The sequence below is a fragment of the Schistocerca cancellata genome, chromosome 10 (assembly GCF_023864275.1).
Source record: "Schistocerca cancellata isolate TAMUIC-IGC-003103 chromosome 10, iqSchCanc2.1, whole genome shotgun sequence".
NCBI lineage: Eukaryota > Metazoa > Arthropoda > Insecta > Orthoptera > Acrididae > Schistocerca > Schistocerca cancellata.
This window is the reverse complement of record NC_064635.1, coordinates 144,692,702-144,719,558: the sequence shown is the minus strand read 5'-3', so window position 1 is coordinate 144,719,558 and position 26,857 is coordinate 144,692,702. Positions and strand designations below refer to the sequence as shown.

Here is a 26,857-nt window from a genome sequence, read left to right as displayed (position 1 = left end):
GATGGAATGTAACAATATTTGAAAAGTATAGTTGCTACTCACCATATAGCAGAGATGCTATGTCGTAGATAGGCCCAACAAAAAGACTGTCGGAAAGTGAGCTTTCGGCCAACAAGGCCTTCGTTAAAAATAGACATCCCCCCCCTTGCACGCGTGCGCACGCTCATCACACACACACACACACACACACACACACACACACACACGACCACAGTCTCTGGCAGCTGAATCTAGACTGTGAGCAGCAGTGCATGATGGTGGGAGAGGAAACTGGTTGGTGGGGATGAGGAGGGGGAGAGATGATAGCAGGGTAGGGGTGGGGAATGGTAAAATGCTGCTTGTGGGAGTAGACAGTGATGAGTTGGAGAGAGGGTAGGGCAGTTAGGTGCAGTCGGGTGGTTAGACGGAAGGCAGGGGAAGGGGGGTGGGTTGGCGGAAAAGGAGAAAAGTGGAGAGATAAGATACATTGGTGGAATAGAGGCCTGTGTAGTGCTAGAATGGGAACAGGGAGGGGCTAGGGTAAGGACAATAACTAACAAAGGTTGAAGCCAGGAGGGTTATTAGAATATACGATATATTGCAGGGAGAGTTCCCACCTACACAATTCAGAAAAGCTGGTGTTGATGGGAAGGATCCAGATGGCACACATGGTTAGGCAGTCATTGGAAAGAAGAATGTCATGTTGAGCGGTGTGCTCAGTTACAGGGTGGTCCAGTTGCTTCTTGGCCACAGTTCGTCGGTGGCCAGGCAGCTTGTTGGTTGTCATGCCCACGTAGAATGCAGCAAAGTGATTGCAGCATAGCGTGTAGATCACGTGACTGGTTTCACATGTAGTTCTGCCTTTGATAGGATTGGTGATGTTTGTGACCGGACTAGTGTAGGTAGTATTTGGAGGATGTATTTGTATGGGACAGGTTTGTATCTAGGTCTATTACAGGGATATGAACTGTGAGGCAAGAGTTTGGGAGCAGAGATTGTGTAGGGATGGATGAGGATATCGTGTAGGTTCAGTGGATGGTGGAATACCTGTGTGGGATGGGTGGAAAGATAGTGGGTAGGACATTCCTCATTTCAGGGCACTATGAGAGGTAATTGAAACCCTGTCAGAGAATGTGATTCAGTGGAATTCTGGGTGTTCAGGAAAGATTCCTCTAGGTGGCGCATGAATTGGTTGGCATAGGATGGCCCATAGCCATACCCCGTATTTGTTTGTAGGTATTGCCTTCAAAGGAGAAGTAATTGTGGGTGAGGGTATAGTCAGCCATGGCAACTACGAAGGTTGTTGTTGGTTTGAAATCCATTGGGCGCTGGGAAGGGTAGTGTTCAGTAGTGATAAGGCTATGGGCATTAGGGAGGTTGCTGTAAAGGGAGGTGGTATGAATAGCAGTGAGCAGGGAACCAGGTGGTAAAGGAGCAGGAACTGTGGAGAGTCGATGGAGGAAATGATTCCAATGTTTTACGTGGGAGGGTAGGTTGCGAATAATAGGTCCAAGGTGTTGGTCTACAAGAGCAGAGATTCTTTCAGTGGGGGTGATGTAACTGCTGACAATGAGGTGTCCTGGGCGGTAGTGTTTATGAACTTCAGGAAGCATGTAGAAGACAAGAGTGCAGGAAGTGACAGGGCTGAGGAGAGAGATGGACTCCGGGCAGGAGTTCTGGGATGATCCTAAGGATCTGAGAAGTGACTGAAGATCCTGCTGGATTTATGGAATGGTGTCGCTGCTGCTGGGTTTGTAGGTGGATGAGTCTGACAGCTAGTGGAGTCCTTCTGCCAGGTAACTTTGTGGACAGTGGTGGAGCCTTTGTCAGCAGGTAGGATGATAAGGCCAGGATCAGTTTTTAGGTGCTGGATTGTGATTTGTTCTGCAAATGTAAGGTTGGTTTGCATATTGAGGGATTTGAAGGCCACTTTCGAGGTTAAGAAATTCTGGAATTTTAAAAGGAGGTCATTTGGCATCAGCGGGGTGGATAATGGTTGGATGGAGCAGCACACTGAGTCAGGCAAGGTTCAACATTGCTGTTCGGTTGAGTCTGATTGGGTAGTGTTGGTGACAAAAAAGTGTTTTCACTGTAGGGACCGGGAGAAGGAGAGAAGATCTTTAACAAATCCTGCATGATTGAAGTGGCAAAAGGTGAGGCCTCTGGGAAGGACTGATTCTTCTGTGGGGGCTAAGGCTTTTGGAGGAAAGGTTCATGACTATGTTTCAGGTCTGTTTAGGTTCTGGATTCTGTGTTATGGTGGGACAGAGTTTTGGAGGGTGGGCTAAATGTAGTAGATCTGCGAGACAGGGTTTGTGAGCTATGAGGTGACATGGGGGAGGCTTGGAGGTTGTTGTGCAGGTGGTGGTTAGTGGTAGCCCCAGGCAGTAGTATGAAGTGAACAGGGTTGAGAGATTTTTGAGGTGGCGTTGTGCATGCTGCTGTAGTTTCAGTGTATGTGATGGGATGCAGGAATTTCGGATTGCACAGCAGGAGAATTTTGGGAACAGAGAGAAGGTATTTCAAGGTTTGGGCCTGATTGATGTGGTTTGCAGAGCTGTGTTGGTGAGGGTTACAGACTGGCGGGATCTGAACAGATGGAGATCATTGTGGAAGGAAAGGTGGCAACCAGAGATCGGTAATTTGTGGGTAAGGCCATTTGGGGGGATTCCATGAGCCAAACAACAACGCAGGAACAGTATGTGGGATTGGGTTCTGGCTAGGGATAAGGAAAGTTTTGTGTATTGATGCAGATGGAAGGAGCAAGAATCCATGTTGGTGGATAAATACGCATAAAAATATGTACATAACATACAATTATATCAAAAAAATTTGCAAAAATACACCCAGACACATGGGAAAAATCAGAAAAAGGATGAAACAAATGAAGTAAGGGGAAAACAAGATGAAATCTGAGTAGTAGGCAGATAGTGAAATGCGAAAACCAATTGAAATTGGCGTGAAGACACAGAGATCAAAGAAAAGAGCCGTAGATAATCTTACATTTCAATACAGAGTCCTCATAAACTTTCACCAATTCAGTTTTGTTGTGGGCAGCTGTTGAACACCTCACGCAAAAATGTAAATAACAACCAAAGCTACTTCAGATAACTATGGACAAAAAACTGCATATTGTACCTATTTGAACTTTTTGATAAGTGTTACAGTGACTACACTAACCAGCACTCATGTGGATTAACCAAGTTTTCCTCTCTTCCGTACAAGTCTGAGACTTACCAATGTACCCTTATTCACATTACGTATAGTGTAGACATGTGGAGGGTCTGTTATTAGTGGTACAAGAACAGTTAATATACATTTGTCATTCAACAAAGAATGGTTGACAAATAAGTACTTTCTTCAGGAGACAGAATTCCAGTACTGGAAAAGCTGTTCATAGTTTTCAGAACTTGTGCAGGGGCCATCGTGTGAATTGCATGGTTTTCAGATAAGATGTACTTATCCAGTTTTTGCTTAAAATATTTTTATTTGTGGCAATACATAGTATATGTTGGCAATCTGATTGTTTCATTTGTGTTTTGAAGATCACTTTGCTCAGGTGTCTGTCATTTATGTTTGTGCACAATTGTAGCCAGTCCCAAAACCTCCACATAGTGTCAATTAACATCTGATGTGGAATACTAATGATTTCTTCCTGGATTGTCTTCCTCAGATCTTCGAGGCTGCTTAGCTCTTAAACACATACTCAGGACTTCAGATCTCACAATGAAAAGAAGTCGTTTAGCCTCGGATTGGAGAAGTGAGGAGAGTAGTGAAGATTGTGATGTCTGGAGATAGGAGGCTCGGAAGCTGATTCCACAACGTAACACAACCATTGAATTACAAGCTATTTGTGCAGTTGCACCATCTTTTTGATTCTGTGCTGTCCTCATTTTCATTACACGAGCATCTACAGTTTAGTTTGTTAACGTTTGAATGAAAATGAGCTTCAACACTAAGCAGAAAAAATTACATTCTCATTATTGACCATGGTTTCACGAAAGACACATCGCTGTTTGTAATTGTCTTCACAAGTTACTGACGTACCTGAATTTTGGGTGGGTGATAATAAAGACCTCTCTGCAGGGTACTTCGTACTGTTGACACGTCAGTCCCTAAACTCGTGGCACGTGAGTGAACTGACCATTTCCGTAGACGCCCTAATTATGGAGCATCTCTAATCGTTTACGTATCTGCCAATGGTGTCTACATGTACAAAGTTACATTGACTGCAGACTTTGTCTTCTGGTTGCACCCATTATTTTGTGAAAGCAGGCTGGTTTTATTTAGGATTCCAGTTACTCCCCACTGTTTTAGCTACAAAACCCTATTTTTCAGCATAATCTCCATTCAATGTGATGACCTTATACCAGCTTACTGAGAAGGCCCATATGTTCGCACGGTACCGATCTACTGGTCGATATCGGACTAGACGTCTTGCTATGTCGATAACTTCCTCGTCTTCAATGTATTGCTTCCCACGGAACGCATCCTTGAGAACTGTTGGGGTGCACAGGCTCTTTTGAGGCCTCTTATTGTCACAGAGAATAAGAAGTTTGTTTGCATTTTTGTGGCAACGAGTACACTGAAGTTGTCCCATCAATTTCCCAAAGCTGTGTGCATCCAGCCAGCACGGGGGAATTCGGACAGCTTTGCGCGACCTTGTCACAATGGTGACAGGCTTCTTGCCCGATAATTCTCCGTTCTTTTGTTCGTTGCCAGTTCTTTGCAGACATTCTGCACATCTCTGTGAATATTTTGTTCACTGCCAGTTCACTGCAGACATTCTGCATGTGCCTACGAATATCTGTGATGCTCTAGTTTTTCTCCAAAAAACCTCAGTGGCAGGTTTCTGCTCCGAATGTACCTCTGTTACAGATGCGATTTTATGGCTACATATAGCACCACAACCTATCGAAACTTCATGAAATTAGAAGGACTGAAGAGGGAATATTCCATTGTGTCTCACAATGAATACCACATTTTGTTTTTCAACCATTATTGACTGAGTGAAAAAAGTCGTATGTTACTTATTGAATGCCCCTGGTATTTTGTAATTTAAGTATAGAAGTTAGAAGCCCATATTAAACAGTAGGTATCCATATAAGTCAAAGATTGGAGACAGTTAAGGGCATACCATCCGCAATAGGATCATACCTAGTAAAGTAATGTGGTGTTAAAACTAACCTTCAGCTTTACTTTTTATTACCTGCATCATATATTGAAAACATGGGATGCTCTTTGAAATGTCCTTTTGTTAAATCCAACTTATGATTGACTGAATGTTTTAGCAAAGATGAGCAGTTATTCTTTAGATAAAACTGCTTGGATTTCAGTCATTTACATTAAACAATAGCAAAATGATTGGGTTTTTGCATTTTTGGCATTTAATTATGTTCTTGATTATTGTAGAAATTGGGCAGTACATAATATGTTCTTCATAACTTTCTTTAGATTATTGTATTCATAGTGGCATGTTAACACTACATGGAAACAGCTGTGTATGTCTTTTTCTCATATCGAAGTCTGCATTCAGTTTTCTATTCCCAACAGATAAGAATGTTGTAGTGGCAGACATCACAAGCCTATTCCTGATCGGTCCACAAAGATGCCGCACTGACTGCTATGAGCTGTGAGTATGTTACTTTATGAATTCAGCGGGCCTTTTCATTGTTATATTACGAACCCTCCATACGAGGAGGATTAATTAAGATTATGGAATAAGTTATCATTACTTGGTTAATTTTTATAGATGGAAAAAGATGATCTGTAGGCCTATTTGTTTTAAACAATAATCCGTTCCCAGACATTCATTCATCACACCCTAAAAATGTATTACTTCCCACATGGAGGTGAATGTTATTTCCTTTCACCCCCCCCCCCCCCCCTGCCCCCTCCATATTCTTCCACAAGAAGGAATTAAAGGGGTAAATCAGGGTCCTGCTTTGATCTTGGATGAGGATTCTTGAATTAGGTCCTTAGTATGTGCAGGTGATAGATTGGACAGGCCATTTTTAAACATCAGAAGCATTCATCGTTTGCGGCTCATCAGTTTACTACTGTAATAAGACATGCATAATTCTGTTCTCATTTAAAAGGCTGTGTTGATAAGTTTGTTTAAAAATTGTTGTAAATGACATGTTATTAACACACATTGTTCGCAAACACAGAATTATATATTTGAACATAATTTGTGTTGAGCTCAGTGCATTTAGTGCTGAGAGAAGTAGTGCCATTCCTCCTCCACAATTGGAGAAAAAAATTTGTTTTGCACTCCATGCAATAGCAACTTGCAGCAGACTACATTCCCAAAAGGGTCTTTCTTCTGAGGCTAGGGAACAAAAAGACCTCAAATGGGGTCATACTGAAAGGACAGCAAGTAGGGGAGAGGTAGGGTGGATCAGGAAAATATTTTAAAACCCATTGCATATACTTCAGGTATCACAGTGCTCAGCATATAAGAGTACTAATCTATCACTTCTGAATAAACTCCATTTGCAAAGTGTTAAATAATGCTGCATAATGAGAATAGGTCACTGTTTTGTAAATAGCCAATCAAGGCTAATCCGTTAGTCCCAGGTTAAGGTACAATTCACTGAAATTCAATCAGGGGTTGCCACAAGTTCTGGAAATAAGGGAAATTTGAAGAAGAAGAAGAAGGGGGGGGGGGGGGGGGACATTGGAAATATCTCATTTTTGACTCAGTAGATGAAATTGGTTGCTTGTTTACGGAGATGTCGTGCATCGTCACTGGCTGGGTGTAGCTGAGTTCATGTGCAGCTTCCCTACTCTCTCATTCCTACTGCTTCTCCCATTCCTACCACTCCACTCAGCTCGCAGTCAGTGCTGCCATCACTTCTTGCCACTAGCATAACAGCTGCCGATGAGAGGAAGGGAGGTGTGAGGAATGGTTTGTTTGGATCGGATTTTCAGATTGTTGATGCAGCAGCAGGAGATGGCAGTCATGTGTGTGTGAGCTGTGTCTGGGTGAATGTGTGTTTTCTTGTTTTCTGACAAAGGCTTTGGCCAAAAATTTAGTTGTGAGAGTGTGATTGTCTTTTCTACATGCCTGTCTGTGGCTCGGCAATCATCTTTATAGTGAGTTGCTACCTGTCCTCGTTATTATTGATCCTCAGGGTATCATACAAGTTATCTGTTGCATGGATTGATCACCATGGTCTCATTTCATCAATATACAGTCAGTGACTTGTGAATAACTGGCTACACAAGTGGATTTCAGAGACGGGCAAAAACTGCAGGCTATATTTGCAGTACCTCTAACAGATCAGGCATGCCAATCTGAAGCTCGTCATTTCCTACTGGTGTGCAGCCCCTGCCCATCAGATCTAGTCTCACCGATCCCCTGTAGGCCAGGTCTGTTTGTGTGTGGCGTAATGCAGCAGAGTTTTGTTGTTTAACAACGGACACAGGACTGGGATGCTGCTCAGCAGGCCAAAGGCCACAGTTGATTATTTCAGGAATTGCGACTGTTTCACCACAAGTCAGTTGTACATTGTGGCATTTTATAGACATTTTATTTATTCTAGTACATTCTGGCACTTTTAAAGTAGTTTATCTATTAGAAAGTATGGATTGGCAGATACGTGAAAATTGTGGCAGTCACTGGCGATTTGTACGCTATGTACTCATATATTTCTTGAAGAAAAAAATCACACTATACCTGGGAAAATAGTAGACATGGAACAGCAGGTAATTAAAGACAATAGCGAACGTAGTAGAACCAACATTTTATGGGTGTTAACCTGTAGTGTTGATTTACACAACTCTTCCCCACCTTATAAACTTTTTCCAAGAGGCCTACTTTTTTCTGAAGTTATTTCTGAAATCAGTTAAGATATTTTAAATCTGTCTTGCAACTCCAAGGAAATGCATATTTTTGTCACCAAATGTGTTTCATTGAAATAAAATAACGTCATTGGTCTTAATGAAATAAACCTATCATTTGGCTTGCTTTCTCTATCTAAAAACAGTTTGTTACAAAGGGTGTTGATGTTAGTACTTAAGATTTTTGCTCACATCAGAAAACACTGCCTGCTTGCAAGGTTTTTTTTTAGATATTTCCTCATTTGCGCTATTGTTTCTTATACTGCAGGTGCAAAGCCAGATTTAAAATACATTCAGTTATTATAAAGCGGCTACAGACAATAGAGTCACACAAACGAAGAATTTTTTTCTGAAACTGCATTTCAAATTTTGTAGCTTCATTTTTATAACAACACTGTGGTCAACAGTTGGAGTACTGTATATAAATTTTTCAACCATCTTTTTGTACACCGTATGTTGTACATTTTTGTAGTTTTCATGTGTCAATTTTCGCAAACAATGTGTTTCATGGTACAACTGTATATTATTCGATATGGTCATTGGTCCAGCTCCTTCATTATATTTCTAACACCTAAAACTTGTTGTCTCTAGGTCGGGTCTCCACACACACACACAGGCATGGGCTACAGATATCAAAGAATCTGCCGGAAATATCTGTGGCTCGTCAGGAAAAGCCGTTTTTTTGTGTGGTGTCTAGCCTTCGAAGGCGCACCAGCTTTTGATTGTTGCAGGAGTTTTGCCAACAAACAGCTTTCATACATCAGCCATGTGGTAACTTTCCCAATGTTCTAGTAGTATATCGTGATGAAACCAAGCAAGGTAAATTTCAGTGCTTAATGACTGGATGTTTGAGAGCATCAGGGCCCACAAGATGTCGATTTCTTGACCTCTGAGGTATTGCAGCCCAAAGTCAGGTCCACCACTGCCACTAACACTACATCAACTAACATTCGTGTTGTCACCTCCACCAATGCCACTAACACTGCATCGGCTAACAGTCGTATTGCAAAGTACCTGATCCAGGATCGTGTTACAAGGGCAGAAATATTATGGACTCTGAAGGATATTGAAAATTGTGTGTCCTTTCCTACTACAAGAAAGCAGACTGCTTTGTTTCCGGTCATGTTCCATAATGATAATGTAGCTAGTAAAATGCAGCTTGGGTGGACCAAGACATCATATTGTATTGTTTGTGAGTTAGCTCTGCACTTTAGGAGAAATAGTCTCAAAGATCTTGAAGGGTATGTTCCTTTTGTAATATTACTCGATTAGAGCCTTAACAAGGTGTCTGAGTTGCAGCAAATGGATTTTGCTCTCAGATATTGGCATAAAGTTAGCAAACAAGATCTGAAAAGCACCATTTTTCATCTGCATTTTTAGGCCATACCACTGCTGCCGATATGTTGGACGGTTTTAAGATAGAAACTTCTGATCTGAATCTTATCAACATGCTTAAGGTATCAGTGGATGGGCTCAATGTCAATTGGGTGTTCTTGATGGATTTCTGTCATGACCTGAAGAGTATTAATGGGAACAGTGCGTCAACTTACATTGATATGGGACGTTGTTGTCTTCATAGAATTCATCAGAGTTTCCAGAATGCAGCCTTTGGGTCCTGAGCCATTGCGCGCGGGTGTCTACCGTAAAGACTGGCTGATTTTAACATATTTTACACTACTACAACTCGTGAAAGGTTTCAGTTATAGCAATAAAATTACTCTTTTTGAAAAACCTAGATTTTTCTTGTTTAAAACCATATATAATACCTTTCTCTTGAATTAATGCATACTTTTGACAAGCATTATTATTATAACATTGTTTTTGAAAAAAGGAAAAATTGGTGTAAGGTATATTCACTGTATTTTCTAGAAGGAAATTTTTTTTATTTTGCACAAAAATTGCAATTATGATGAATACAGTATGTCTTATCTACAGTAGCCTCTTGTAACTATTTTAGGATGCAATTTTGGTCTTTGTGTGGTAAATTTTGAAGCACGGCATTTTGCACAATGCTACTTTACATTCACTACACTGGTAGCTTGTGTCTTTTTGCCACACTTTTCCAGTCCATTTTTTTCCTCTCAGAGAACACACTACACACTGTTTTTGTTTCTGTTTCTTACCTACTTCTGTCTCAATCATTTCCAGGAAATGATTTCCAGTTGATAGTCTTGAGAGTCCAGATGGACCAGGTCGGGGTTCAAGATCTTTGCTTTGTGCAAGATCTGCACAGATAACTGTCATGAAGTGAGATGTTGTGAGGTGTTTTCCAGTAACCTTATTGTATAATATGCAGGAATTTACAATCACCATTAGTATAACATGGAATGCCAACTTTCTCCACCACCTCAAAGTTCGATGTTCAAATGCGCCGTATGTCAATTGCTGATCTGATAAGTCAACACCAAACTTGTTTTTATTGTAGTCCACTACACAGGCTGGCTTTGACTTCTCTCTTCCTCTCTGATCAGTGGAAGTGACCATCTCAGCAGTGTGTCTTGTACTTATCATATCCACATTTCTTTTGTCCTTCCAACACAGTGCTAACATATTTCCTTTACGCCTGAAAATAAGTTCTCCTCACTGAAGGTTTGGATCTTTTATAGCACAAGGCAATCCCTGCCGAGATTTTCTTGTTGTTCCCACAAGAGCAGTTTTTGCAGCTTCCAATTCTGAAGCAAGTATTGATTGGACTTGTGTAGAATCTGTCCATAAACAAAGTGTAGCCTTTTCCCGACAGATTTGCAAGCAATGTCTTTACCAGAGTCACTGTGTCAGACCTTTCACCCGCATAAACAGAGAAATTCCAGATGTAACCTGTGTCAGATTCAGATAACATGTACAGTTTCATACCGTATTGATTTGGTTTTTGTGGCATGTACTGTTTGAAATACACACAACCTCGAAATTTACACATGCCTTCACCTATTGTAGAAGTCTCACCTTGTGCAGTGGGTCATAGCCAGTTTCTCCTTTCCTCTTAGCTAAGGAATTATCACTAATGTGGAAGTTTCTCAAAATAGAAAGAAATCTGTCACGGCTCAAGATGTTTGGATAGAAATTACACGACACAGCAAGGTTCTCGGACCAGTGCTCTCGTATACGTGGCCTCACACTTACACACATATGGACTACAATTGCCAGAAACTTCCTTATTTCCGTAAGTGTAACTCCTTTCCACTTTGATAATGAGCAGGTGGGTGAAAGGGAATTTGTGCTTCATAATTTCCTGATGCATTGTTGAGCATACAGATTAGTTTGTTCCTTTATATGTTTCATCATACTGTCTGTCAGGAAATATGAAAAAAATTCTAGAGGTGCACTGTTCTGGTCTAAACTGACAACATTGCATATTCTGGATTGTCCTGAGAACAGATCGATATCTGGTGCATGATCAATAGTCGTCCAACCTTCCTCAGAATCGGTGCGGCGCGCAGGTCTCGTCTTCCGCCTCGCCGTCAGTGTCACTCATTCTTCAGGCACAATATCGACGGGATTACTTGCTGCTGAAGTGCTTGGACACCTGCTCTCCTCTTCAGAATCTATCAGAAGAATAGTATTTGCAAATAAAATCGTAATTACATACTGAGAGTTTTTTCACTGAAAATGTGAATAAAAATTATATATGTTTTGTTGTCAGATTTCCTTACCTGAACTGCCAGAAACTTCTTCTTGAACATATTCCACATCTGAACAAAAATTATACATGTTTTGTTGTCAGAATTCTTTACCTGAACTGCCAGAAACTTCTTCTTGAACATAGTCCACATCATCATCAGTCATCTACAATATCTCCCTCTGACAAATCAACGTCACTTTCTTCTAAATCACAATATAACTCGCGAGCAATTTCTTCGTCCGTCAAGCCACGCTTCGCCATGTGGACGCTACTGAGACCGCACGGGAAAAACTGACATAACCCGACAAATAAAAAGGAAGCACACCCTTCCACAGCATGCCCGCACCATCTAGTGACCAATACTTGAACTACAGTCCATGCAGTGCCTCCCAGCAGACAAGCGGGAGCCATAAGAACACACAAAGGAAGGAAGGGGAAGAACGAGAACACGCGCCCGTAAAATTACGGGCCCGGACTTTCGGGCAGGCCGCGCACGCCCGTATTTTTACGGACATCGGCGCCTAAGTGTTAAAGACTAACTGGGGCATTGTACCATTTATGAGATCGATTTGTAACGTGTTGAAGAATGTACCTGTAAGAAGAGCTGATTTTGAAAGATTCATTAAACCCAAAAAAATGCCCCCCCTCCAAAAAAAAAAAAAAAAAAAAAAAAAAAATGCTCTGTGGGCTCTCTGGAAAACTAGGATGCAGCCAACAGGGGTGTAAAAATCATCCCCTTTCCAGAGGCTTATGTGGACAAAGTAAAGGAACACGAGATTAAAATATATACTTACAGTGAACAATGTTGTGGTACCTCAAAGATCCTCTGCTGCCAGCTAAAATATCTTTTTTTAGCTTTGTTTTGGGGCAGGTCTGCCCTTTTTGAGGGAATTCCAATGTGTGGCCCATACGGCACAGCTCCTGTACAATGCTTTGTCATCTCTACTTGCTGATGTGATGTCCTTACTTGTTAAGGCTGAAGTATGTATCTGTTGCAAAATAAGTGTGTGATATAAAACTTGATGATAAAGTTGGTCTTATTCCTGCAGTAGACATGAACTTAGGTCCCTGCAAAGATATTTTAACTTTCAGAATTGAATGCAAGGACAAAGCCACCTTTGAAGTACAGAATTTGTACATTCATAGGCTTTTGTGATCCAGTTGTCATAAATAGCAGCCCAAGAACTAGCAGTGCTAGAATCTTGAATGTCTTGCAGAAATTCTCTTCACAGAATTGGACAAGGTGTCAAGTTTATGATGGCCTGAAATCAGCTGGTGGTGTCTTAAAAGATTGACGTTAACAAGAGAATGAATCTGAACTATCACAATGCTCGAGATCGGTATGGTGAGGCTTCAAAGCAGAAGCAATGTGAATAATATGAAGAAGCCAAGAGAGCCAAACAGAAGAGGTCCATTGTCCAGCAAGTTTAAGAACTGGAGGCCAAAAAGTCACAGATACTGGCCGAAAGTCAGTCAGGCAGTAGTAGCCGACCACGACAGATGCAGCAACAGATAAGTAACCGAATTTGTCATTTATGAGTTCCTAATCAGGAGCGAATTTTATTATATCATCTGTGTGCTTTAATAGTTTAGTTTCTTGAGTTTCTGTGTGTAAATTTAACATCTAATAGCCACAGTTCTCGCATTTTTGTTTGCGTCAGAAAGTAAACTGATTTTGCGACATATTTCAAGTTCCAAATCGGGCTCAAATTCTTTAGTTTAACCTGAGTGCTTCGGTAGTTAGGTTTTTGAATATCTGTGTATTACTAGACACAGTTTGTGCGTTTTCGTCAGGTTCTACAGTAGATTTCCATAGCACGAGTCGATAGTCTGTTTCTCTGCATAGTTTAGTTTTCGACGACCTTTACTACGGACAGGGACTGTGATTGTTGTGTGCAGGTGCAAGCCGAGTTGGTGATACTTCGCTCTTAGCTTCAGGCTGTGATGGCTTCAGTTACACAGCTTGAGGCTGCAGTGGATGGGCACCACTGTTGTGGGCCGGCCGTGGGGATCCAATGGACGTCCAGCATGTCAGAGTCCTCCGATCATCCTCACCGGTGGCCAACCCAGTTACTGCTCACACTGAGGCTGATCCCCCACCTGTGGTCGAGTGGGAGTTTGCCCCGGGGCGAAGCAGGTGGCAAAAGATTTCCCAGGTGGCCGCACATAAGGCCTCCCTGGTTTGTCTGAGAAACAGGTTCCAGGTGCTGTCTGTGGCTGACACTGCCAGATGCTGTCACCTATCCTGTTTCAGAGGAAACCACTCAGATCCAGGCAATCACAGAGGGTGGGATTATTGGTAGTTGGGAGCTCCAACATTAGGCACGTTATGGGTCCCCTTAGGGACTTGGCGGCCAAGAAGGGTAAGAAATCCAATGTGCACTCCGTGTACATACCGGGTGGAGTCATTCCAGATGTGGAAAGGGTCCTTTCGGATGCCATGAAGAGCACAGGGTGCAGCCAACTGCAGGTGGTGGCTCATGTCGGTACCAATGATGTGTGTCACTTTGGATCAGAAGAGATTCTCTCTGGTTTCGAGCGGCTAACAGTCTTGCTTGCAAGATGAAAGCAGAGCTGACCATTTGCAGCATAGTCGACAGGACCGATTGCGGACCTCTGGTACAGAGCTGAGTGGAGGGTCTGAATCAGAGGCTCAGATGGTTCTGCAACTGTGTAGACTGCAGATTCCTCGACTTGCGCCAAAGGGTGGTTGGGTTTCGGGTTCCGCTGAATAGGTCAGGTGTCCACTATACGCAGGAGGCGGCTACACAGGTAGCAGGGGCTGTGTGGTGTGTACTGGGCTGTTTTTTAGGGTAGCGAGTCTCGGGAAAACACAAGAAGGGCTTCAGTCACAAAGGGTGCAGGCTGAACACAGGAAGAACGTTTATACAGGAACCGTTGGTATAACAGTTGTAAATTGTCGTAGCTGTGTTGGGAAAGTACCAGAGCTCCAAGCGCTAATAAAAGCACCGATGCTCAAATCATTATAGGCACTGAAAGCTGGCTAAAGCCGGATATAAGCTCAGCCAAAATTTTTGCGATAGGCTAAACACGGTTGGCGGAGGCGTGTTTGTTGCTGTCAGAAGTAGTTTAACTTGTCGCAAATTTGAAGTAGAGACGTCCTGTGAGTTAGTATGGGCAGAGTTCATTGTTGGCAACCGGAATAAAATAATAATTGGGTCCTTTTACTGATCTCCCAATTCAGGTGAGTTGCTGAAAGGTTGAAAGAAAACTTGAGTTTGATTTCAAACATGTACCCGAATAATACGATAATAGTTGGTGGTGATTTTATTTAACCTCGATATGTTGGCAAAAATACATGTTTAATTCCGGAAATGGTTGTGAAAACACACTTGACCTCTTAGCAACAAATAATCCTGAGTTAATAACGAGCATCAAAACTGATTCAGGGATTAGTGAACACAGGGCTGTCATAGTAAGACTGAATATTGTAATCCCCAAATCCTCGAAAAATAAGCGAAAAATATACCTATTCAAAAAAGCAGATAAAAATTCACTTGACACCTTCCTGAGAGATGATATCCTCTCATTCCAAATTAATAATACAAGTGTAGATCAGATGTGGCTTTAAATTCAAAGAAATAGTATTGGCAGCAATTAAGAGATTTATACCAAATAAATTAACAAACGATGGAGCTGATCCTCCTTGGTACACAAAACGGGTTAGAACACTGTTGCAGAAACAATGAAACATACTGCCAAATTTAAACAGACGCAAAATCCCCAAGATTGGTGATCTTTTACAGAAACTTGAAATTTAGCGCGGACTTCAATGTGAGATGCTTATAACAGTTTCCACAACGAAACTTTTGTCTTGAAACCTGGCAGAAAATCCAAAGCGATTCTGGTTGTATGTGAAGTAAGTTAGTGGCAAGAACAATTAATGCCTTCTCTGCGCGACAGCAATGGAGATAATATCGAAGTCAGTGCTGCCAAAGCAGATTTACTAAACACAGCCTTCCGAAATGCCTTCACAGAAGGAGACGAAGTAAATATTCCAGAATTCGAATCGAGACCAGCTGCCAACATGAGTAACAGAAGTAAATATCCTCAGAGTAATGAAGCAACTTAAATCACTTAATAAAAGCAAGTCTTCTGGTCCAGACTGTATACCAGTTAGGTTCCTTTCGGAGTATGCTGATGCATTAGCTCCATACTTAACAATAATATACAACCGTTTGCTCGACGAAAGATCCGTACCCGAAGACTGGAAAGTTGCAAAAGTCACACCAATATTCAAGAATGGTAGTAGGAGTAATCCACTAAATTACAGGCCCATATTGTTTACGTCGATATGCAGCAGGATTTTAGAACATGTATTGTGTTCAAATGTAATGAATTACCTTGAAGAAAACGGTCTGTTGACACACAGTCAACGTGGGTTTAGAAAACATCGTTCTTGTGAAACACAACTAGCCCTTTATTTACATGAAGTGCTGAGTGCTATTGACAAGGGATTTCAGATCAATTCTGTATTTCTAGATTTCTGGAAGGCTTTTGACACTGTACCACACAAGCGGCTCATAGTAAAATTGCGTGCTTATGGAATATCGTCTCAGTTATGTGACTGGATCTGTGATTTCTTGTCACAGAGATCACAATTCGTTGTAATTGACAGAAAGTCATCGACTAAAACAGAAGTGATTTCTGGCTACCACAAGGTAGTGTTACAGGCCCTTTGCTGTTCCTTATCTATATAAACGATTTGGGAGGCAGTTTGAGCAGCCGTCTGTGGTTGTTTGCAGATGACGCTGTCGTTTATCGACTAATAAAGTCATCAGAAGATCAAAACAAACTGCGAAACGATTTAGAAAAAATATCTGAATGGTGCGAAAAGTGGCAGTTGACCCTAAATAATGAAAAGTGTGAGGTCATCCACATGAGTACTAAAAGGAACTCGTTAAACTTCAGTTACACGATAAATCAATCTAATGTAAAAGCCGTGAATTCAACTAAATACCTAGGTATTACAATTACGAAAAATTTAAATTGGAAGGAACACATAGAAAACGTTGTGGGGAAGGTTAATCAAAGGCTACGTTTCATTGGCAGGACACTTAGAAAATGTAACAGACTTACTAAGGAGACTGCCTGCACTACGCTTGTCTGTGCTCTTTTAGAATACTGTTGCGCGATGTGGGGTCCTTACCAGATAGGACTGACTGAGTACATCGAAAAAGTTCAAAGAAAGACGGCACAATTTGTATTATCGCAAAACATGGGAGAGTGTGTCACAGAAATGATACAGGATTTGGGATGGACATCATTAAAAGAAAGGTGTTTTTCGTTGCAATGGAATCTTCTCACGAAATTCCAATCACCAACTTTCTCCTCTGAATGCGAAAATATTTTGTTGACACCGACGTACATAGGGAGGAACGATCACAAAGATAAAATAAGGGAAATCAGAGCTCGTACGGAAAGATAGAGGTGTTCATTCTTTCTGCGCGCTATACAAGATTGGAATAATAGAGAGTTGTGAAGGTGGTTTGATGAACCCTCTGCCAGGCACTTAAATGTGATTTGCAGAGTATCCATGTAGATGTAGATGTAGATGAAAGTGTCACTGTACTGAGGGGAATTGAAGAGATCGCTTCTCTCACAAAGGAGTTTTGACTGGTTTTCATTGATTGATTTGAATTGTTTGTTTGACAAAATACAAAGTGTTATTATTTGGCAGAGAAGTCACTCAATGTACCCCAGTGATGTTCTTAGTTTTTAAACTTTAATGTTATATAATACAACATATTTCTTTTATGTTTGTCTGGTCCGATGCATTATCTTTCCTGGAAAGTTCATAAGTCCTATATGGTAGGATGAAGGTGTTACCAAAGAGTGAAACCCAATAAAGAAGGTGACTGAAAAGGCCTCTGTCTACATTTTGATGTTCAGTTTTCCAGGCTCATCGAGGATGAATACCTATTGTATACGCTCTAGCCCAGACTATCCAGGACAGCCACCTCCACCTACAACTACTGAGGAAGGAGGTGTCTTTGTGCTGGTTACTGGGGCACCTTGGAATTGTGGGAAATGAAAGGGCAGATCTAGCAGCCAAGGAGACATGTCTCGATCCTCAGGTATTTCAGTCTGCCATCTACGTGCTTGCTATGACCTCGCTGTTACGCTCAAAAGTCTTGTTTCGGTGGGAGGTTGAGTGGCTGGAAGTGACTGACAATAAGCTCCATGTTGTGAAGCCCGCAACTAGGCCAGCTGAGTTGATGGGACGAGGTTCTCATCACTCGCCTTCGCATAGGCCACGGCACTAAGACACATGGCTTCTCGTCCCAGCGAGAGAACCCTCCAAGTGTGACACTTGCAGTGTACAGATAACTGTGCACCACTATAACACTGCATTTTACTTTTCGACCAGCAGGCTACAGCTGATTTGCCGATGGATCTGCAGTGTATTTTAGGTAGTGATTAAGTGAATGTGGTTTGAGTTTTAGAATTTTGTGAATTGTCCAACATTTTTTTGCCAAGATTTTAGGCAGATGGTTTTAGTGTGTTCACCGGGTGACTGGATCGCCCGAATTTTATGTAATTGGCCTGCAAGTGACATTTTCCTGTACCTTACTTTTAGCTCCTTTGTCATTTTATTTATGTGTTAGTCTCTTTTCATAGCATCTTCTATTCTTTCATATTGTATTAATATGTACAGTGACATTTTAATACCTTTTCCCACATTTGTTTCTTTTAATATGTTTAGGGGCGCTGAAAACCTCGCTGTTTACCCCCCCCCCCCCCCCCCCCCCCCACACACACACACACACACACACACACACACACACACACACACAGTACCTATCTCAACTTTTCAAATTCAGCTGGAGTTCTGTACAAAAGTGTGGGTTTGTTTCCTAACCCAACAGACACTTCTGATCTGGCTCAAGGGTGTGTGACAATTGATAATCCTCTGTGGAAAGAAAGATGTATTCTGAAGAATAGATTTTGATCTCATCTCTGCTGCAAAATTTGCCCTCATCCCGTCATTTGAAGAATGACTTACATGGTTCGAGACAAAACTTAAAAATGAGATAATAGTAAATCAGTATCATTAATGCACAGGTGAATTGCCATTTCCGGCAATGTGTTCCAAGGATGTGTATGGTTAATTGTTGTTAAAAAAAATCTCATTGTCTTCATCAACAACTTTTCATGTGCATTGTGTATGATGGGCAGGTAAACATTCAGTATTTGCTGAAAGTTATCTTCAAGTACAAATTTTAAATTTCCTGTGCCTGCACTTAATAAAATATGTGATAACCCTTGTATATACAAAGGATGAAGAAATGTACTGTCATTATTTTTGTATGTATGTCTTGTTCCATTACTGCAGCACTTGGATATAGTTGTTCCATTTGCCTGGTCCTCCTGCTCAGATGGTAATTATGGAGACTGCTGGTAATTAGTGAAGCTGTAGCTGTGTAAAAATGAACACACTGTCATTTAAGCCTGAGTAGAATGCCTGAATCCTTTGACTGCTCATTTGTTACATGAAGTTTTTCTCGCAGCTTAAAATTTGTTTGAATTTCACATGAAAGGACTGCAAGTGTCATCTACTGAAAACTGCTGAATTTCCACATATTGTAACACCTAATGAAAAGACAAAACTTTTGTTCAGTTTCCATGTAATCGTAAGATTCTCAGCACTTTAAATATAACACAGGTTTGACAAACTTCAAATTTGTTATTGATTTTAATCTGATGAATAGTTTTCTGTTCATATTAAATTCTTGCATTGTGATTCAAACAATTTCAACTGATGATTTGATGCTGTCTCATATGTTTAAAAGGTTTGATTCCATGGAAAATATGTTTTATCTGCAAAGGCATTGATGGAAACTATAACATGGTCTAAATATAACACCTTAAAATCAAAGTATTTAGCATGATGCGTGAGATTTTGGAGCGACAAATTTAATTAAATATTGGGTTCTGCCATAAAAGTTTCTTTCTAATTATGATTTCATAATATCTCACTGTCGTAGCTATTAGATGGATAAACAGTTTGTCAAGTAAAATTTTCTGTACACACTTTAATTCTACGCTTTGATAAATTTGCGTTTTTAAGGATACATCATAGACTACAGATGTGTGCGTCATTATTTGTTCTGTATTTGAAGAGGGCTGATATTTAGTATCATTTTTACATGAGTGTTTTGTAATGTAATATTCCACGTATTTAAAAACTGAATAAAGCAACTAAAAAAGTAAGGTAACAGTAACAGAAAAAAAAGTTCTGGAAATCGGGGAATTTCACATGGGACAACTTGTGGCAACCCTGTCAATGTGCTTTCACTAGTTTGGCTTCAGTTTTGTGTTAAGTGTATTGTTGGACTTTTGGTTCAGCTTCAGTCACTTAACGTGAACAGGAGTCCAGATTATTTGCTTATATATTTATGTACTGAATTTGTGTTGCACAGATCCATTAACATTAAATAATACTAACATTAACATATGATAGTCATGAGAATGTTTAGGAAATCATTTATTTGGTAAGTTCTCACACACAGATTCCTCAACGAAGTAGAATGTTCCAGTAGAAATTGACAATTTAATCTTGAAAAGATATTCATTCTTTTTTAAATATTTAAGCTCTGTGGAAAGTAAGATAAATTTTAGAACCTTCTTATTTAGGACCTCTTCTCACCAAACACAGCTGTTTTTAAGTTTGTGATGTGATGCCCTGCACACCTCTCCCTTTTTCAAAGGAGTTTTTTCATGTAGATGATTTGTATTTTATGATGATTTGTATTTTGATTGTAGATGATTTGTATTTTATTCAGAGTCCAATTATGAGGGGATTTTTTAAAGCTGATATCTGTACCCCCAACAACCCATTGAGCTGCTAGATGAATGAGGAGACGCGAATATTTCCCTCTTTTTATCTGATCATCACTAATGAAAAGATGTTTCTGTTTAATGTTTACTCCATCATCCATTTAATTGAATACATAAGCTCTCATTTATAAATATGTTGTTCAGAGTAGCCTATTTATAACACCCTTATAACATTTCAGTTATTAGTGCAGCCATATCTTCATACAAATTATATTTGATGTACTTTTCATTTCAATAGATCCATAGTGAGGAGATCCTCCAGAACTTAAAAAGTCAGGAAAACAAGCATATGAATTAAATGTTCACAAAGAAAAAGAAATATGCTTATTACCTTCCAAAGATCTCAAGTGAAATGGTTCACAAGAATATGAAATAAGGAAAACGAAATGTTAAGCCTATTTTTGTTCAAACATTAATAAATAGTGTGTGACAAAAACATGTCGCAGTTAAAAACACACATTTGGAATAGCAGGTGTGATTGCTCCTACATTATTAAGAATAAAAAGGGATTTTATAAGTATAACTTGTAGTATTTGTTTGTGGAATGGAAAAAAAATATTTTAATTCACATTACTCATGTCTACTTTGGTGGATGTGGACTGCTGAATTGTTTTCATAGGACTTAGGTCTCTTTATGACAAAATACAGAAGCAGCAATATGGATTGAGAAGCTGGAGTATCTATTACCAAACATATAAACCAGGGATCAGCAAGTAATTTTAGGTGGACTCTGGATACTTAAGAAAATTTTTATAGGGGCAAAAAAGAAAAAAAAACTCAAATTCATTACTAATTTTTATTTTCCTTTTTGCTCAGAAAATAATATGAAAGGCAATAGATAGGTGTAATTGTGTTCAAAAATCAATGGGAAAAATTACATTTATAGTCTTGAGCCATGTTTTTAAAGTTAGGTTCATTCAGTGAGCAGCTCATGCGAAAAGTGTGTTTGAGGTGGGCAGCAATTAATTTTGACTGATATGGGTTCTTCAGAACTTCATTTTTGAAAATGAAGTTTCACAAACATTTGTGGTGCAGAATGTAGTAGCCAGGTAAATGGCAATTTTTTTGCAATTCCCATATTTTTCTCAAACATGTTTACTCCAAAATTCTTTGGTAGAAGCAGTTTTTTTTTGTATTTGCAAGGAAATGTCTTCCTGGAAAGCTTTTACCTTCTTTCGGAGTAGAGGAGGAACATGTTCGCAGCCACATCAGTCCATTCTGCCATGATTTTAAGAATCACAACAGTCTCTCTCTCTCTCTCTCTCTCTCTCTCTCTCTCTCTCTCTCTCTCTCTCTCTCTCTGCAAAGTCTTGGAATCTTGCTGCAAATTCCTTCCTAAGATCTACCATAAAATTTGAAAATGCTGCAATGTCTATTTCAGAATTATTTTTCTATTTGAGAATTGTTGGAAAGTGAATGAATTCTTGATGTGCAGGATCTTTTTCAAAGACATCCAGCTTGCAGCGGAAAAAAGACACACAGTGTATTAGATCTCGTATTAATTTCCCATTTCTTTTTAGCTTGGTACTGAGCGCATTTAAATGTTTCAGCATATCTCTCAGGAAAGTCACAGATAGCATATTGCATTCATTTGCTAGGAACTCCAGATGCTTCCTTGCTTCTTGTGTATCCAAGGTGTCTGAGATAGAAGTTGCTATTTCTCTTATTTGCCAAAAATGTTCACTTGTCCTTGACTGAGCTAACAAACATCGTTGTGCTGCAGTAAGTCAGATGTCCCAAACTGCACTCAGATAGAAACTATTTGAACCGTCAGTGCTGAAGAGCAGGATGAGCCCTAATAAAATTAATCAACCTGATCACGCTGTTTTTCTTTGCCGTTCGTCATTCGGCTCCTCGTAGTTAAAAGACACACCACTTTATCATAATTAATGTTTTATTTTGTCATGAAGTCATCAAACTCTTGACTAAATCTTATCCACGAGTCTTACCTTTAAACAGCAATAATGTCAGCAATTCTTCCCTAAATGCTTTACTTTCAATGTACAAAAATCACACAAAAGTTGACGTTTGTTCTTCATCAGCAATGCCACACTATTCATCAAGAGTATGGCATAGCAAGGCATGATCTGCAGGAGTTAAAGCAAACCACTTCTGCTGTCAGCAGCTAAAATTTCGATTCTTCTCGTATTGCTTCTTGCCAACAATGGAATATCTTGAATTGTGGCAATAACATTCTCTCTCTCTCCCTTCAAAAAGTGCTGTGACCACTTGTAACGCACCCTTTTTTTCCTATCTCTGACTGAAAATGGCTTCTGGTGTTTATTAAATGTCCAACACACATGCAACTATGCTTTGGTTGTTTTTTCTTGCTCACTGACAGAGCAACTTACTAATGCTGTGCTTTGCTCGTAAGAAGCTAGAGGTGCCTAGAGTTCTTCTTGGTGAGCTTCATTATCCAAAGGAAATTTTTTATATAACTGCTGATGGATTGTTTCGTATTGTTGTTTCAAATTGGCACTTTTAACAATAGCGACATTTTGTTGCATATGAGGCAAACTGTTACAGCTCCAGGCCTGTCAGGCAGCGTAGGACAATATCATTCAATCCCCTCAGTCAAAAACTTCCTATTTTAACTATCAACTTTGCAGATTTTTAGGATCCATATTGATGTAAAAAAATGTTCTAAGACTCAACACTAACAAAACAAATTAAGAACAGCTCCATACAAGATTGCAGCAACTACTGACAAAGTGACAATAAAATATTTTTTAATTATATTCATTCTCTATAAAAATACCACCAGCCGGCTCAAAGCAAATGCCAACTCACCGCAAAGGAATTGCTTCCATATCAAAACATATGTTGACGCACCACAAAGGAGCTGCTCCCACATTACAGATCAGTGCTGCTGTGTACACGCACCCAAAAGATAAAATTGTCATTTCACATCAAAGTTTCATAAACTGGCATTAAGCTTTCATAGTGACAAGCAGAAAAATTGTGTTAAAATGAATATGACTGCTGCTATTAAAAAGAGGTTTCATAGTTGCCATAGTCAGAGATTAATTTATAAAATTTCCTGTTTCATTAAATGAAATTCTTGTGTTGCTTTTGGGTGTAAAGAGTTGTTATATGAACAATATAACATACTTCCTGTGCTTCCTCCTTTCTGTCCTCGCTCTCCAGCGCACTCTTTTACACTACACAGAGTAGCAACTATGTATTTGATCTACCCTATTAACCATTAAGAATTCAAATCAGTCATGCATTTACTTGTAAAATACTATAAAAAATAAGGGGGATGCTCAAATGCATAGTTAGTTACAGAAAAACAATTTTTAAATAATTTGAGTGATTTATATTTTTGGCAGTCCAGTTTTTGACCTCCTGCAATACGGATCTAGACGGTGGTCCATCAGTTGCCGACTGTGGGCCTAAACAAATTGTGATATGAATTTTTGGACTTTCTGTACACACAATTTTGACCCCTCTTTACTGAGCAATGAAGATTAAAACAATTCCCTCAGAAAATAATAGACCGACTCACATTCATGAAGATGACAGTTGAAATCTGCATTCAATGATACAGATTTAGGTTTTCCACAGTTTCGTTCCAAGCAAATGCCCAGGTGGTTCCTTTGAAAAGGCACGGCCAATTTCCTTCCCCATCCTTGAATCATTCTGAGCTTGTGCTCTGCCTTAGATGAACTCTGTGTCAATGGGACATTAAACACTAATCTTCAGAAAATAATTGTATTATTGTATAAAGAATGTTTTGCACATAAGCAAAAACAAGCTGCATTTGCAACTGACTAGTCCATGACACTATAAACTCTTTGTAACTACAGGAAATACGTCTTAATTCGATTGGTTGAAATGGAGTTGAAAGCAAACCAGTTCAAGATTTTGTATAAGATGCTGTTGGTGTCTGTGGTTGACAAATTTTCATACACATTCCTGGTGTCATTTGCACTCGAATTTCACAGCTGCAGGCAGATCATTAGCATAAATCAGAAATAATGAAGGACTCGGGACAAAACTCTGAGAGACTCCACAGCGAATAATTTCTATATGTGGTACTACAGTTACTCCCAACTTACATTCCACAACATCCAAAATTACTTCTAGCTTTCACCATTTTTAAACACAAAATTGAAATGTCTTCTTTGAGCTTTAGTGGGTATGGAACAAAAAAATGTGGCACCTAACACACACTTAGCTTTTTCGTATGCTAAACTTTGTTTGCAACATTATTATTTCACAGCCTTTAAGTGAGATGCCTACCACTCAACAGTCACATGAATGTTATTATGGTGTGCTTTAATAAAATTTCTGTGAAATTATTATTTAGAAGAAACCTCAAAATCCAAAATTTGCCATACCTGTAGTGCTTCTATGATCACATTTAAGTTTTACTTATGCTATAATAAACTGCATTTAGTGCTGGTGTATGGTAACTATGTACTTGTCTCAACTCAGCCTGTGCTTGGAACATAAGCAACCTTTTTAAATAAAAAGTTTTATCACTGCACAGTATTAACCTTGATAAATTACTATGCAGCCAAAGTCATGCATAACGTAAGGCAACTGTATTGTACCTATTTGAAACCTTGAGGTTCTAATAAGAGGAGTAAAAGTAACTACGCACCATATAGTTGACACATTGAGCAGGAAACACATTCATTAAAAAAACTGAAACCGAAATTTCAAAGTAGTGTGTGCGTGTGCTCGATCCTCCCCCCCCCCCCCTCTCTCTCTCTCTCTCTCTCTCTCTCTCTCTCTCTCTCTCTCTCTCTCTCACTCACTCACTCACTCACTCACTATCTCTCTCTCTCTCTCTCTCTCTCTCTCTCTCTCTCTCTCTCACACACACACACACACACACACACACACACAGGTGCAGAGTGGAAACTTAATTCTTGAAGACAACTGTAAGACTGAAATTTTCTACAATTGTAATTAAGCTTTTGGATAATGCCCTTCCTCAGAGCTAACTGATATGCATACAGATAGCTAAATTGTTGTGGCACTGCAACCTCTCTTTTCTGTGGCCCTTGTCTTCAAGAATTAAGTTTCCACTCTGCACCTGTGTGTGTGTGTGTGTGTGTGTGTGTGTGTGTGTGTGTGTGAGAGAGAGAGAGAGAGAGAGAGGGGGGGGGGGGGGGATCGAGCACACGCACACACTACTTTGAAATTTCGATTTCGGTTTCAGTTTTTTTAATGAATGTGGGTATATTCATATACTTTTTCTGTGGCAAGGGAAAGAGCCTTTGAAGAGGGCTTCAATAACACATCATGTTCAGAATTTGATCAAATAGTAGCAGGATGACAGAGCCACTACCTACCATCCTGCCATCAGAAGAAATCATGCCAACATCTATCCTATTGAACGATATGTAAGCAGACACACCACTCGGTTATGCTTCCTGTGTTTATTACTGTGACTGTCACATAGAGTGCTCGATATGTCAACATTGAGAACTCTTACTTGGTATAAAGCGATTGCTGACAGACGATACAGTATGTTCAGTTTCATCTGGGCTTACTGCAGTGTAGGACTGTGTTACAGAGTATTTCATGTCTTCAGGAGATGTCATGGTTACCTCGTTCTAATTTCCCAGTGGGTAATACATCTGGTGAGCATATAGATCATTATGTTTTTCCCGAATTATTGATCCAATGCTGTGCAAATGTTCTGTTATGAATGTGTGTAATTATCTGTGCAGAATGGGCAAGACATCTGACATGTTGATACAACATGAATGACCTTATGTCCATGAGACAACTTGCAAAGCAGCAGTAGATCTGTACAGAAAATTTTAATAATCGTGAGTATTTAATTTAGACTTACATCAGTAAAATAGTGACCAGTTACACAATTCTTCAAAAAGCCTGCACCACACACATAAGTCGTTGTTCATCCATTTCTCTTGGTGAGCATGGATTCCTGACTGACAAGGAGAAGTTCCCAGCAGTGGGATCAACTTTTTGAAAAAAAAAAATTCATGTCTGCTTGTGTCTGTGTATATGAGGATGGATATGTGTGTGTGTGCGAGTGTATACCTGTCCTTTTTTCCCCCTAAGGTAAGTCTTTCCGCTCCCGGGATTGGAATGACTCCTTACCCTCTCCCTTAAAACCCAAATCCTTTTGTCTTTCCCTCTCCTTCCCTCTTTCCTGACGAGGCAACCATTGGTTGCGAAAGCTAGAATTTTGTGTGTATGTTTGTGTTTGTTTGTGTGTCTATCGACCTGCCAGCAGTGGTGGAAAAAAAATACAGTTGGAAAAGTTAAGTTTGGAGGGGACTCAAACCGCCGTCTAATACACATTAGTTTTACGAAACAGTAGCAACTGGACCACCATAAACTCTAACGTCAAAGCACCCATGCCAGATACATCCGTTACATAATAGACGCATAAAACTGCTCTTGCAATTTTCTCAGACTTGCCAGAGTAGTGCACCTTACTACTTGCAGATTATGTTGTTTTAATGGCCTACTGAAAGTGTACAAAGTTTGAAGTAAATCTGTGATCCCAACGTTGTGGCCTTCACTTGTGAGTTAAATGATTATTTACATGTGCTGCAGTGTGGC

The 26,857-nt window shown here is 39.9% G+C and overlaps 1 protein-coding gene across 1 annotated transcript in view; it reads left to right on the top strand.

Annotated features, from left to right (window-relative positions):
• Window positions 1–26,857, top strand: part of LOC126106764 (uncharacterized) — a 162,549-nt gene that overhangs the window by 134,012 nt on the left and 1,680 nt on the right. Inside the window, exon 6 of the mRNA XM_049913140.1 lies at window positions 5,533–5,611. Within this exon, the coding sequence (XP_049769097.1) occupies window positions 5,533–5,611 (79 nt within the window). The remainder of the gene's footprint in view (window positions 1–5,532; window positions 5,612–26,857) is intronic.